Consider the following 13,774-nt stretch of genomic DNA (forward strand, 5'->3'; position numbering starts at 1 on the left):
AGGAACCTGACTTTTTGGTTTCTTTATAACAAGTAGTGTTCTGTAGGATTTACTATGGAATGGGAACTTCTGATCTATAATGTCCCATGGAATCTACCAACCAAGGTGGCTGTTGAACTCTTGAAGTATAACTGAAGATCTGAGTTGTCAGTGTAAATTAATTAAAATTAAAATGTTCATCTGTGGCTATTGGATTCTTTATTGGATTGTCAGTATGAGATCTTCTTGTGCCAGATTCAAGGTTCAAGAATCATGACTTTGTAATAGGATGTTAAAAGGCATATGTTAATGACAGATTAGCCTTAGGTACTGGCTACAGAATTAGGTAAGGAATACAGACAATCAGTATGATTCTAAATATGTGGAATTAATCTAGACCTTTAAAAAAAGGCATATACCATGTATGGATCTTTTGTTTCATGCAGTTGCTGTGATTGGCTGATAAATGTCTGTCAAAGAAAGAAAGAACTGAAAGCTCGAACAGTGTGGCTTGGATGTCCAGAGAAATGTGAAGAAAAGCATCCTAGGAATTCTATAAAAAACCAGAAATACAATATATTTACCTTTATCCCTGGGGTAAGATGATTCTATCTTCAATGTCAATTGTTTGTCTTCACTTGCTACTTTTGCTTGCCTCCTGAAGAGACATATAGAGACTCTGGATGCTGATGTCACTGTCTGTCCATGCCAGCAACTTCTCGTTTCCCACCTTCCCATTCAAGACTTCCTTTGTGTTTTCCTGTCTCTGTCTACTTAAGAAAATGCACTGTTTGATCATTGCTTTCAGTTCTTGATAAACATTTCTGCTACTGAAGTAGAAGAGTATAGAAATACTAGAGAAAAGGTAAATGGGCAGGAAACACATTATAATTTGGGAACACTTGAAATTTAAGACTATAATGTTGAAGTCTGCTGAGGAATTTAGAGGAATTTATAAAGGAAGTACACAATTTGTTCACATTAACGAAATATTTCTATGCATTTATTTATAGATACCCTTTCTATATCAAGCTGTTAATCTCAGGCCTTGCTACATTGTTAACTTACTAGTTATCTGTAACTGAGTATATTGTTAAGTTTAAGGATTTTTTTTTTTTTTTTTTTTTTTTTTTGGTTTTTCAAGACAGGGTTTCTCTGTGGCTTTGGGGGTTGTCCTGGAACTAGCTCTTGTAGACCAGGCTGGTCTCGAACTCACAGAGATCCACCTGCCTCTGCCTCCCGAGTGCTGGGATTAAAGGCATGTGCCACCAACGCCTGGCTTTAAGTATTTTAATACTTTTTGTTACTAATTCTTTTGATTAAATTATAAAACTGGGTTTACTATGATTTGGAATAGTAGATTAATCTTTGCTTTCTATACATTTCCTATTAATAGGTTCATGTTTCTTTATGAATCTAAAGGCAGCCGATATGGATTATGTGTCTTTTTTATTTTATAGGAATTTGTTTTCTTTTTAATCATTGATTTTTAGATAAATCAACATGATTGATCAGTAGAGAAAAAATTCAATCATGTATCTTATATTTCTGTAACAAGAATGTTGGCAAAGTTTAGTTCTTACTCTATTTTGTAAGAAAAGCTCTTGATTATTTATGTGGAATAAAAGTTGTTTTATCTTATATGTTTATTCAAGTATCTATGCTGAGTTTCTTTGGACCATAATGGCCCTCCCCACGCTGTCCCCAACCATTCATTAATAGGCTTGACATCTAATGTGCTTCTTTATTAAAACATGGGACTAATGACTCCATAATCAAAAAACTGATCTTTTATTGGAACAATAAAATGTAAACTATTTTTCAGTCAGATAAATGTTCTCATTTTTATTGAACAAAATAACTGTTTTTTTCCTTAAGAATAAAGTATTAAATACAAAGTGTTTAAGAACGGTGTATTGTCACCAAGGTGCATTGTAAACTATTGGTCATAGTTGAAGCCAGTAGTGTAGCTCAACTTTGACAAGTGTAAATTCCCACAGCTATTGGCTGCATTCTGAGAATACCTGTTGATGGCGCTCCACAATGTTTGGTTACTGTGTGCATGATTTTCTTCTTTATCAAGTCTCTGAAATTAGTCTTTTCATCTAAAATGTAGTATTTCAGAAACATTTAGTAATTACACAGTAGGAATTCTATGCCATTTTTAGCACAAATGGCAATTTCTGAATTGCTAATAGATATAATTTGTGCTGAGATCTTACAGAAATTGCTGAAGAAAAAGAGCTTTCTTTCCTGCTGAGATTAATTTATGAAATAATTCAAAACATTTTTAGACAGCAATTGAGCATGATTATGGATATAAACATATTGTGGGCATAACTGTTTTTGTTACACACAGAATTTTATGATGATACAGGTAACTTCAGTATATATACCTGGTTCTAGCTCTTTAAGCCAACAGTAACCATTTAACCCATTGTTATCTTATTAAAATTGCTGTGTCTTCCTTCTTGCATGAGTAATGGCTTCCAAGGAGATTTTTGATTTACACTTTATAACTTTGCAAACTTAACTAAAAATACTGTTACTTGAATTATTTCTTCTTTTTTTTTTTTTTTTCCTTTTTGGTTTTTTGATACAGGGTCTCTTTATGTAGCCCTGACCATCTTAGAACTTACTGTGTAGATCAGACTGGCCCCCAACTTGCTTGGAGAGATCTGCCTGCCTCTGTCTCCTGTGAGCTGGTATTAAAGGTGTGCACAACTGTGCCTGGCTAAAATTATTTTTTGTTAACTATAACTCCAGTTGCTTCTTTTTATTTTTTAGTGGGTTTTTTTTTTTTTTTTTTCAATGTTGTGATTAAGCCTAGGGCCTCATGTATGCTGGCCTGCCTCTGAGCTGTTATCTTCAGCTCTAGAAACCTTGACCTGAATTAAAAAGAGGGGAAAAAAGCAAAACCTTTTAGTTTTAGCAATCATAAAATATAGTAAATGATGAAATTTATTTCATATTTGAAAATAATGCGAAAATCAAGTACTAAAAGATGCCAAAGAGTATGGAGGCTGCTGTCTTCCAGAAAACTAGTCTGTTAGTTAAATATTTTCATGTGAATGGTTATTCTGTTCTGAGAGTAAGTCAGATATCCTGTAGTCATGCTTGGATCCATTGGCTTGTTCACTACATGTTTGTAAAGCTCAGTGTCTGTGCTCACTATATTTTACACACACACACTTTTTTTTTCCTGTTTGATGAATCTCAGACGTTTAGGTTGTTTCTTTGTAAGAGCTTCCTCTTTGGTACTCAGATTTTATAGGTGTGCTCATTACCTTGCCTAAAGCATAAGGGTGTGTTGGAAGCCAATGTCAGAAGTAATTAATTTACCCTGACTGATGGAAATGTGCTTGCATGCTTTGCTAACTTTAATTGATTGAAGTATTAATACCTTTTTCTTGAAGGGGTTGTGCTAATTTATTTATTCCTTTTTAGGTTTTGTATGAACAATTCAAGTTTTTCTTGAATCTCTATTTTCTGGTAGTGTCCTGCTCACAGTTTGTACCAGCACTGAAAATTGGCTACCTCTACACCTACTGGGCTCCTCTGGTAAAATACTTCTATAGCTATGCTATATTACTTAATACTTAGCATATAATTTTCATAGTTGAGATGAGTGAGATACATTGACTGTATTTTATAAAATTGTTGAATAAATGAATGCATGTTTCACTTGCTAAATCATTGTTTTATTGTTGTGAAGAGACACCATGACCATGACAACTCTTATAAAGGAAAGCAATTAGTTGGGACTGGTTTACAGTTCAGAGGTTTAGTCCATTATCAACACGGTGGGACATGGTAGCATGCAGGCAGATATGGTGCTGGAGAGGTAATTGAGAGTTCTTCTTTTGGATCGACAGGCATCAGAAAGAGAGAGTGACAATGGGCCTGGCTTGAGAATCTGAAATCTTAAAGCCCATCCTGTGACACACTTCCTCCAATAAGGCCACATCTACTCCAACAAGGCCACATCTCCAATAATGCCTCTCCCTGTGTGTCTATGGGGGCCATTTTCATACAAACCACAATAAGCAGTTAAGTTCAAAGTGACAATGGCATTGATCTACAAGAAAAAGTGACGTATGGCACTTACCCACTGTAGCATAAATCTGTGTGGGCTGCCTCTTAGGAGGGTTGCCAGTATATATTGAAGACATTTAAAATGAGCTTACTATTTTGAAGGGAATTATTTACAGAAATGTGATTGGTAAGACAAAAAATGCTTAATGTTGTTTTTGAGTATGTTTTAGAATAAAATTGCAAAGGCAGGCTATGAATCCAGAAAGAAGTCCACAAGAGGGGACATGAGGTGTTGAGAAATGTGGGGAGACCAGTGTGACCCGTGAGACAGGATGCCAAAAGGAAGCTATAGGGAGTGGGTGGAAGAGAGCAAGGTATAGGGTTGGAGTGGAGAGAATAAGAGGCCAGGAGGGAAATCAGACATGTCTAGTTTGAAAAGGCTGTAATGAAACCGAACACTATGTATGCTCACTAAAGAATTTAAAGTTCATGTAGGGTGAATACCCAGTTGTTTTCATCAGCTCCTTTGTATCCAGCACTACTACAGTCTTGATATTCTGAACAAAGCTAGACAAAATCCTGTCCTAATAGAACTTGAATTGTCAGGGAGAAGATAGTCTAGAAACAGACACTGGTCTAGGTTGGGGAGTAAGTGTATAAAATTGTAATTAATAGTGAAAATGCAAAACCCTAAGCAAAACTCCATAATTTTAGAATGGCCTTTCTAATTATATTTCATTGAGAGGTAGCATTTGGGACTGGGCAAATGTCTGATGTTTTTATTTGTGAGTTCATTATAATAAAGTGATTTTTAATAATAAAAATGTTAAACCTATCTTATAGTTCTGAAATAAATTCTATATGGTTAAATTAAAAAAAAAATTTTTTTTCTTTGGTGACTTTGTAATTAATGAGCCAACAGCATACCAGAAGCCTGTTTCTTAGATTTGAAGGTGAACCAATGTGCTCACTAAATCTTTTAGAGTTCTGCTAAATCAAATATTAAGTAAGAGACATGTACACAACACAAGCATTCATTAGTAGTTATCCTTCTTATCTCTCAGATATAAGTTTTGCTACTGTAAATTGTGAAATCAAAGAAAATTCCATAAAAATACTTCAATTCTCAGATCTAAATATGACAACAAAATTCAAGACTTGAAAGAAGTGAAACAAAAAAGGGCTTTTGTAGGCAGAGTTTTCCTGTCCCAACCACCTGCTCCCAAATAACCAGCAGCTGCTTCCCAAATAACTGACTTGTAATATAAATTATAAAAGGTTAGCCGATAGCTCAGGCTTATTGCTTCCTATCTCTTACAGTTAAATCAACCCATATTTCTTACCTCTGCTTTGCCGCGTGGCTCGTGATTTGTTAGCTCATTTTCTCCACATCTGTTTCCTTGGTGGCTAGCTGGCATCTCCCCTGACTCTGCCCTTCTTCCTCCCAGCATTCTTGGTTTGGCTGTTCCACCTATACTTTTGCCTGGCTACCAGCCAATCAGCATTTTATTAAACCAATTCGAGTGACACATCTTTACAATGTACAAAGGGAGTATTCCACAGCAGGGTTTTCATTCCTACCCCTTTCATACATAGTGAACTAGTTTCATGTTAAAATACTTACCTAAATACAATTAAAGTCTTACATGCCAAAAAATTATTAAGCATTTCAAAAGCAAACCTATACCTGAAATCAGGCTAACAAACTTAAATGAAACCAGAACTGGAAATGAATACAAACATGAAAACAAGGAAGATGCCGTGGTGTACAGTATGTTCTCTGCATGCATAAGCACATGTACATATGCACATTCTCGAGTGCACACACACACACACACACACACACACACACACACACACACACTCATTCCAACCCTGGGTAAAATAACTACCTTTATAAAAAAATTAAAATTCATCATAAGGTATCCAAATAAAGGCACTTACCCTTTTTCCCCTAGAGAGAACAAGGGAGACACAGGCTGATTGGTGTCTATGAGTTGAGGCCAGCTTGGTCTATGGAGGGATTTTCAGACCAGCCAAGGATACATAGTGCAACCTCATCAACAAAAAATAATTAGTTAAAAAATCCTAGTGAAACTGGAGTTAATAAAAAAGACAAAGGGCAAAAGCAAATATGACTAAATATGCATTGCTTCAGATTTTTAGGAGTTTGTATTCTCAAACTATCATTGTTTGACTTAAAAAAGAAGAAAGAAAGAAAACTAGCAATAAAATGACTCATAATGACTTTCTGCTCTACTCATAAATCAGTCCCTTCCTCAGTCATCATCAGAGAATCGTCCTAGTGCAGGAGATGGGAACAAATATAGAGACTCCCAACCTAGACATTCCATAGTGAGAGACCTTGACACACACAGCCCGAAACAGTAAGTCTCCATCAAATCCCTCCTCTGAGAGCTCAGGGAACCCCAAGAAAGAAGAGGCTTCTTCCTTCTTCTCTTCCTCCTTCTCTTCTCTATTTGGTTTTACCCTAGGTCTCTGGACTATCTAATTTTAGGTTGGTCACCCAAGCGGTGTCATGTATGGATTCCATCTCATGGAGTGAGCCTTAAGTCAAATTAGAAATTGGTTGGTACTCTCACTAACTTTGTGCCACCATTGCCCTACCTAGAATATCTTACAGGCAGACCGCCACTGTTCATCCCAGGATTTGTAGCTGGGTTGGGTTCATATTCTTCTTTTGGTAACATTCTTGTACCAAAGACACTAACACATGGAGGTGAAGGCTCTGTGTAGCTCTAGCTCAACCTCTCCACCATCTTCAGTGAGTTGTGTAGACTTTGTCTTCAGCAGTGGGGACTTGTTATCAGTTTTTGTAGAGCAACCAGTAGTTTTGGCAACAGCCTGGGTTGTTTGGGGGTTAGAGTTATACCAAGATATTTTATATTACTTGAAGCTATTGTGAAAGGTGTTGTTTCTTTGATTTTTTTTCACTCCCCATTTGTCAATTATATTTAGGAAGGCTACTGATTTCTGTTCCATCTGTTTCTATTTTGTGAAATAATTTGAGGAGTATTAGCATTAACTCTTCTTTGAAAGTCTGGTAGAATTCTATGCTAAAACCATCTGCCCTGGGCACTTGTTTTTCTTTACCTTTAATGACTACTTCTGTTTCCTTAGGGGTTATAGGTCCATTTAATTTGTTTATCTGATTTTGATTTAACTTTTTGGTAAGTGGTATGTATCAAGAAAATTATCCACTTTTACATTTTGCAATTTTATGGATTACAGGTTTTAAAGTATGTCCTTATGATTCTGTAGATTCTCTTGGTATCTGTTATTATGTCCCCCTTTTCATTTCTAGTTTCATGAATTTGGATATTCTCTCTCTGCCTTTTAGTTAATTTGGATAAGGGTTTGGCAATCTTACTGGTTTTCTCAAAGAACCAACTATTTGTTTCATTGATTTTTTTGTATTTTCTGTTGGTTTGTTTATATTTTATGGATTTCATTCCTAAGTTGAGTTATTTCTTGCCATCTTCTCTTTTGGACCTCCTGTAGCGGAATGAGTGGGGAGGAGGGCTGGAGAAGACCTGTGGGATCTATTGGAGATGGAGGCAGGGCCGGGGGAGGCTGCAGTAGGTGTCTGCTGCAGAGCTGTGGTGAGACTGGGGTTGAGTTTGAGAGGAGTGGAGGGAGAGGGGAGGCTGTGCAGTCAGCCTGCCTCTTCCCTGGCTGGAGTCTGCTGTTTTCTTGATGACATCCACTCTGACTGAGATGATGTGAGATTTTAGTATATTTTAGTTAGGGTTTCTCTGATTGCCAGTGAGGCAAATTATTCCTCCGTATGTTGTTTCTTGGCCATTTCTGTTTTCATCTTTTGAGAACTGGTTGCATTTTACTAGCCCATTTAACATTTGGGTTGTTTGACTTCTTGGTGTTTTTGTTGTTGTAGTTCGTATATTCTGAAGTTATTGCACTGTTTCTTCCATCCAAAATAGTTTTGTTTTCCCAAGCAGGTACTCAGTGTAGAAGAGAAATCACCTTAGATTTTTCCATCTCATTTTTTCTTTTATATCAAATGTGTGGGTGTTTAAAACTAGAGTTGCAGGCTGCTATATACCACCAGCTGGTTGCTGGGATTAAACCTTGTTCTTGGAAGATAATTCAGTAATCTGAACTGTGGAGTCTCCCCTCAAGCCTCTAATTTTTTTCTTTAGTTTATATTTTGTGTGAAATTTCATTCATTCATCACTCCATTCACTTGGATCTTCTCCAGCTTTTAAATTCATACAATGAAAACTAACAAAAGATGAAAGGTATCAAGATCACAATAAAAATGAAACTCATGGGAAATTGTTAAAATGTAGAAATTTTCAAAAGCAGAGTATCACAACATTCTCAGCAGAATTAATACTCAAGAGGAAATATATCTGGAAGTGGATTTCAGTAATTCCTAAGAGAACATAATGGAGAGTTTAAAATTTTTCATAAGCGATTAGATGCTAATAGAATCAATCATGACTTTTTAGGTCTTAAATATAGCGTAGATAACATTTACTGTGATTTAATTACAGGGTAATTCTCTGTTGAAAGTAATTTTTTCATCTGTCACAGGCTCCTCTTCGAATTTTCTGGCATTTACCCTCCCTCCCTCCCACATAGATACTCTTATATAAAACTAAAATCTCAGCTACACACATGAGAGAGAACACGTGTCTTTTTTTTTTTTTGTTTTTTTTTTGTCTTTCTGAGCCTGCATTATTTCATTTGATGTAATATTTTCAAATTCTATAAATTTTCCTGCATGTTGTATAATTTTACTTTCCTCTGTGGCTGAATAAACCCACTGTGCATATGTGTACCATATTTTCATTGTCCATCCATCTGTTGATGGTCATCTAGGCCCAATCTGTTTCCCTGCTATTTTGAATATAACAGTGGTAAACGTGTGTGGAGGTATCTCTATGGAAGGTACGGAGCCTGTGGAAATTGCCCAGGAATTGTGTAGCAGGGCTTTATGGAAGTTGTGTTTGTAGCTTATGAGAAACCTCCACACTGATTTCCACAGTGGCTTTATAGTTATATCCCCACGAGTTGCAAATAAATCTTTTTTCCTCACCCTGCCACCAGCATTTGTTGTTCTTGAGATAGCCAGTCTGACTGGGATGAGCTAGGCTCTCAAAGTCATTTTAATTTGTATTTTCCTGATGTGTAAGGATGGTGAACATTTTAAAAAATATTTATTGGTCCTTTAGTGTCTTCTTTTGAGAACCCTCTGTTCAGCTTTTCAGCCTGTTTCTTATTATGTTGCTTTTTTTTTTTTTGGTTTCTTGAGTTCTTCTTGTGTTGTCAATACTGACTCCTCCCCCATTCTGTAGGCTGCCTCTTTACTTGATTAGCAGTTTATTTGCTATTCAGAAGCTTTTTAATTTCTCAAGGTCCCATTTGTTGATATTTGGCCCTATTTCCTGCTGCTGGAGTCATGTGAAATGCTTCCTGTGCCCATACCTTACATTTTCCTCTAGCATTTTCAGAGTTTCAGGTTGAATGTTAAGGTTTTTGATCCATGTAAAGTTGATTTTTGGCAGAATGAGAGATACAGGTCTAGTTTTGTTCTTCTACATGTGGCTATCCAGCTAGTGCTGTTTTTCCCAGTGTGTATTATATGCACTTTTGTGGTGTTTTTATTTTTATTCATTTTGTTTTTTAGGGAGTAATATAAATTGAAGGGGAAAAAGTACAACTAAATAATAAAGAATTTTCCTCTGCTCTTTTGTTCTGCTTTCAAAGATACTTTTTGTTTTCTAGGGATTTGTCCTGGCTGTTACTATTGCACGTGAAGCGATTGATGAATTTCGACGTTTTCAGCGAGACAAGGAAATGAATTCACAGTTATATAGCAAGCTTACAGTAAGAGGTGAGCAAGAGACTTTTAATTCTTCTACATATGCTTAGTATGAGCATGTTAGAGTTAACACAGAAAGGGAGCATGCTCAGTCTGTTCTTGAAATCTCACATGACTGTATATAGGCTCCAAATTCCTTACAGTGTATAATGCTGCAATTTCAGGTAGAGTTTTATTCATTTTCTTGATGCTTACATGTATGTGTTGTGCATGTGTACATATGTTTATTTCATATTTATTCACAAACACATGTTGCATTCACTCACACAAACACATATGATATGCTCTTTAACAGATTTGAAAGAAACCCAGGTGCTATGTACACATGCTGTGTGGTATACAATAGTACTTTAAAGTATGTCTTCTTTTTAAGCACACCCATAGAGGTCAGTGTTCATAGCATGGCATTAAGTATCTGAAATAAATGTCATCATCCAGTGTGGCCATGGGTGTATACACACAGTGTTCCCTACTCCACATTCAGGCCTTTACAAATACTTAAAGAGCTCATTTTCCTCATTTCCCAGTCTCTAGTTGAAAATGGAGCAGTTTGTCAGGAAGAGAATGGGGCACACTGATTGAAACAGCCTTTTGTGACAGTAGAAGACAGACCTGATGAGGACATAGTGTGGGGCACACTGAAACTCTAAATGACAGTTATAACCCTGGAGTTATGTTGAAAAGTAAAATCAGAGTGGGTATTGTATGTTCTGTCTGAATGTGGGCATATATAATGAATAAATTACATCAAATAATCCCCTCAAGCTGTTTGTTTTTAATACCTTAATGAGTATATGTGACTTAAGATTAATTGATTTAAGATTTACTGATCTGTGTTTTTGCTCTATTCATCAAGTTGTGTAGTCATCACCATCATCTAATTTTAGAACATTTTAGTATTCCCCAAAGAAACCCAAAATTCACTGGATCACTTCATTTTTTCCTCCTTTTATTCCATTAAAGTTGTAGGTGACCTCTGCTCTACTTTTCTGTCTCTGGTTTTGCCTACACTGGACATTTGTATGTGTGGAGTCAGATGTGAGGTCTTCTGTCATTGCCTTCTTTACTTTGGCATGTTTTCTGGGCTTATACATGTTGTAGTACCAAGTAGTATTTTCTTTTGTTGACAAGTAACATCCCACTGCATGACAGACCACATTGGTAGGCATTTGAGGAGTTTGTATCCTGTGACTGTTACAAATAACCAGCACTCCCATGAACACCGGATACCAGATTTTCATAAACATTGTTTTTGTTTCTCTTGGTTGTATTCCAGCAGGGACATTGCTAGGCTAGGTAATGACTCTGTTGAGCATTTGGAAAGAACCACCATGTTGTTTTTTAATTGGCTACATCATTGGTGTTCTTGCTAGCAGTGTACATGCTTTCTGATTTTGCCATGCCTTCACCAGTACTTGTTATTGTCTGCCATGTTTATTGTAGCAGTATGGGTTTTATTTGTATTTGCTAGTGATTATTGAGATTGAGTGTTTTTGTATGTTTACTGTTCATTTGCATATCTTTGAATAATTGTATATTTATTTCCTTCAACAACTTTTTAACTGAGCTGTTGGTCTCTCTGTTGCTGAGTTGTAAGCATTCCTTAGCTATCTTGGGTAAGCCTTTGCCAGATTTATGATTGCAGATAGTCTCTCCCATTTTGTGGGCCTGTATCTTCACTTTCTTGATGCATTAAAATTTTGTTTGGTCTAATTCATCCAGTTTTTTCTCTTGTTTGTGCTTTTGATGTTGTAGCAAAGAAAGCTGAAACTGTAATGATTTCTCTTTTCTTCTAGTAGCTATAGACTTAGTTGTACATTTAAGTCTCATCTGTTTTCATATACAGTGTGTTATATGGGTCCACGTTCATTTTCATAAATATGAAGTTGTTTGGTACCATATGCTAAAAGAGTCCCACTCTCTACTGTAGTTTTTTACATTATTAAAAGAAATGATGTGGGTGGGGAGCTGGCTCAGTCAGTAAAGTGCTTGCTGTACAAACATGAGCACCTGAGTTAGGATCCTCAGAACCCCTGTCAAAAGCTGGGTACTGTGGTGAACTTGGGGAATGAGAGAGGCAGATAGCCACAGTTCACTGATATGGCTAGACTATGGCCAGTGAGTTCTAGGAATCTGCACAGTCTAGCCATGTCAGTCAGCTCCAAGTTTAGTGAGAAACATTGCCCCCAAAATTAAGATGGAGTGCAATTGAGGAAGACACCCAACATTAACCTCTGACCTCCACCTATGTGTGCATGCACATGGTAACACATATACGTACTAGGAAGAAGGACCCTCAAATGGCCAGGTAAATTAAGTTTCACTTTATACTATTTTGAGAACAGTTTATAAATTCTAGCTTATTGTGAAATTAGTTTTACTTTGGTGTTTATAGTTAAGTAGAGTGTGTTAGTGATTGAAGTGGTGATGTCAGTAAAAATTAGTAAGTGTAGTGATTATGTCAACATGCAGAGTAGGCAGCTCCATGTGCCTGTCCTTTGGCAGAAATGCTGAAAAGCCAAGCAGAAACTGACAGAACCAAGTTGATGACAACTTTGGAGAGCATTAAGAGTTTTATAGCATGCATAAGATTGTGAACTACAGATAAAGGCACTGAAGAAAGGGTTAAGAGATTTTTCTTCTGTTTATGGTTCCTCTGGCTCTGCAGCCTCTTCAAGTCTTGAAGATGCAGTCCCTTTTGGAAGAGCAAAAATTATTTAAATAAGAGAACTCTTGTTGGTCTTTCTCTGCAGGTGATGTGGAGGAGTGACTTAAGGCAAGAGTCTTTGGCTCACTCTTCTTGGAACACAGGCAGGAGACCTGAGAAGCAGCAAGAGGCCTGAGCTCTAGTGTGGTCAAGTGACAGGCAGCAGAGTAAAGGAGGGGAAATCTTTATTCTACTTGGGTATTAAAAATATCCATTATACTGGAGAGTTCTGAGTCCTTTGTGTAGGCTGAAAAATAGGAAAATGGTCAGAAAAGGCCCGAGAAATTCTTTGGCTTTTGCTTGACTGTCTATGCTCAGTGCAGGTAGGAAGTGATGGCTAGGGCAAGAGTTATGAACGGCCTCATTTGTTGGCTACACCCTGAAAGAGGACTGGAGGACAGTCTACAAAGAACGGGACACTTTTTGTTTTCTTCCTGTCTCCTCTTCATATTCAAAGGAATTTAAAAACATTGGCTGGTGAATATAAGTTGATAGAAGAGAACTGTAAGAGAACACAGCTGACAAAGAATACGTGCTTTATAAAATCACTCAACACATTTTCAGCATAAATAAAACAAAACCAACTTAGAATGGGAGGATTATCTGAAACATCTTATTTCCAAATTTACTGGTTTGTCCACTTTCCCACAAAGATTAAGAAGCTGGCAAAGAAACATTCACAAAAGAACTTTACAGACTCCTTCTGATGAAGGTCAAGTGTTGCACTACAAGACAAGAAGTTTAAAGCAACTGTCTTACTCCCAATGAAGATGGCAAGGAAGTGATGGGAGAAATTGCAGAAAGATATCAAGAGAATTATATGTGAATATATAGAGACTAACTGTAAAGATTTAGAAACTCTATGAATATGTAAGAATTGTGGAGCTGAAAATTGGCTAACAGATGAAAGAAACTTAGCGGAAGGTTTTAGTAGCAGATTTGAGCGGCCTGGAATGTCAGTATCCTTTACTCTGTCAGTTGAAATGATCAGTCTGAGGGTCATAAATCAAACAAAGGAGCAGCTCTTGGGAGGCATTAGAACAACATGATGTGTACTGACCTGTCCATCTTAGAAATGCTAGGAGAAGAGGCAGGGGAAGGACAGCAGGGGAGAGAAATGGCCAGAAGCTTGCTCTGTTTGACCAGAGACATGAACCTGTGCCTTCAAGATCCAGCTACCCCAA

At 36.8% G+C, this 13,774-nt stretch overlaps 1 protein-coding gene across 8 annotated transcripts in view; it reads left to right on the top strand.

The window, feature by feature from the left end:
- Atp9b (ATPase phospholipid transporting 9B (putative)) overlaps window positions 1-13,774 on the top strand; it is a 189,670-nt gene that overhangs the window by 14,680 nt on the left and 161,216 nt on the right. For all 8 annotated transcript variants that reach the window (XR_004768406.1, XR_003482992.2, XR_003482993.2 and 5 more), the window contains 3 exons: window positions 426-576; window positions 3,427-3,540; window positions 9,787-9,895. Coding sequence is in view for 5 of the 8 variants with exons in the window: in XM_035440311.1 (XP_035296202.1) it covers window positions 426-576; window positions 3,427-3,540; window positions 9,787-9,895 (374 nt within the window). In the remaining 3 variants the exon portion in view is untranslated. The remainder of the gene's footprint in view (window positions 1-425; window positions 577-3,426; window positions 3,541-9,786; window positions 9,896-13,774) is intronic.

This window comes from Cricetulus griseus, chromosome 2 (genome assembly GCF_003668045.3).
Source record: "Cricetulus griseus strain 17A/GY chromosome 2, alternate assembly CriGri-PICRH-1.0, whole genome shotgun sequence".
NCBI lineage: Eukaryota > Metazoa > Chordata > Mammalia > Rodentia > Cricetidae > Cricetulus > Cricetulus griseus.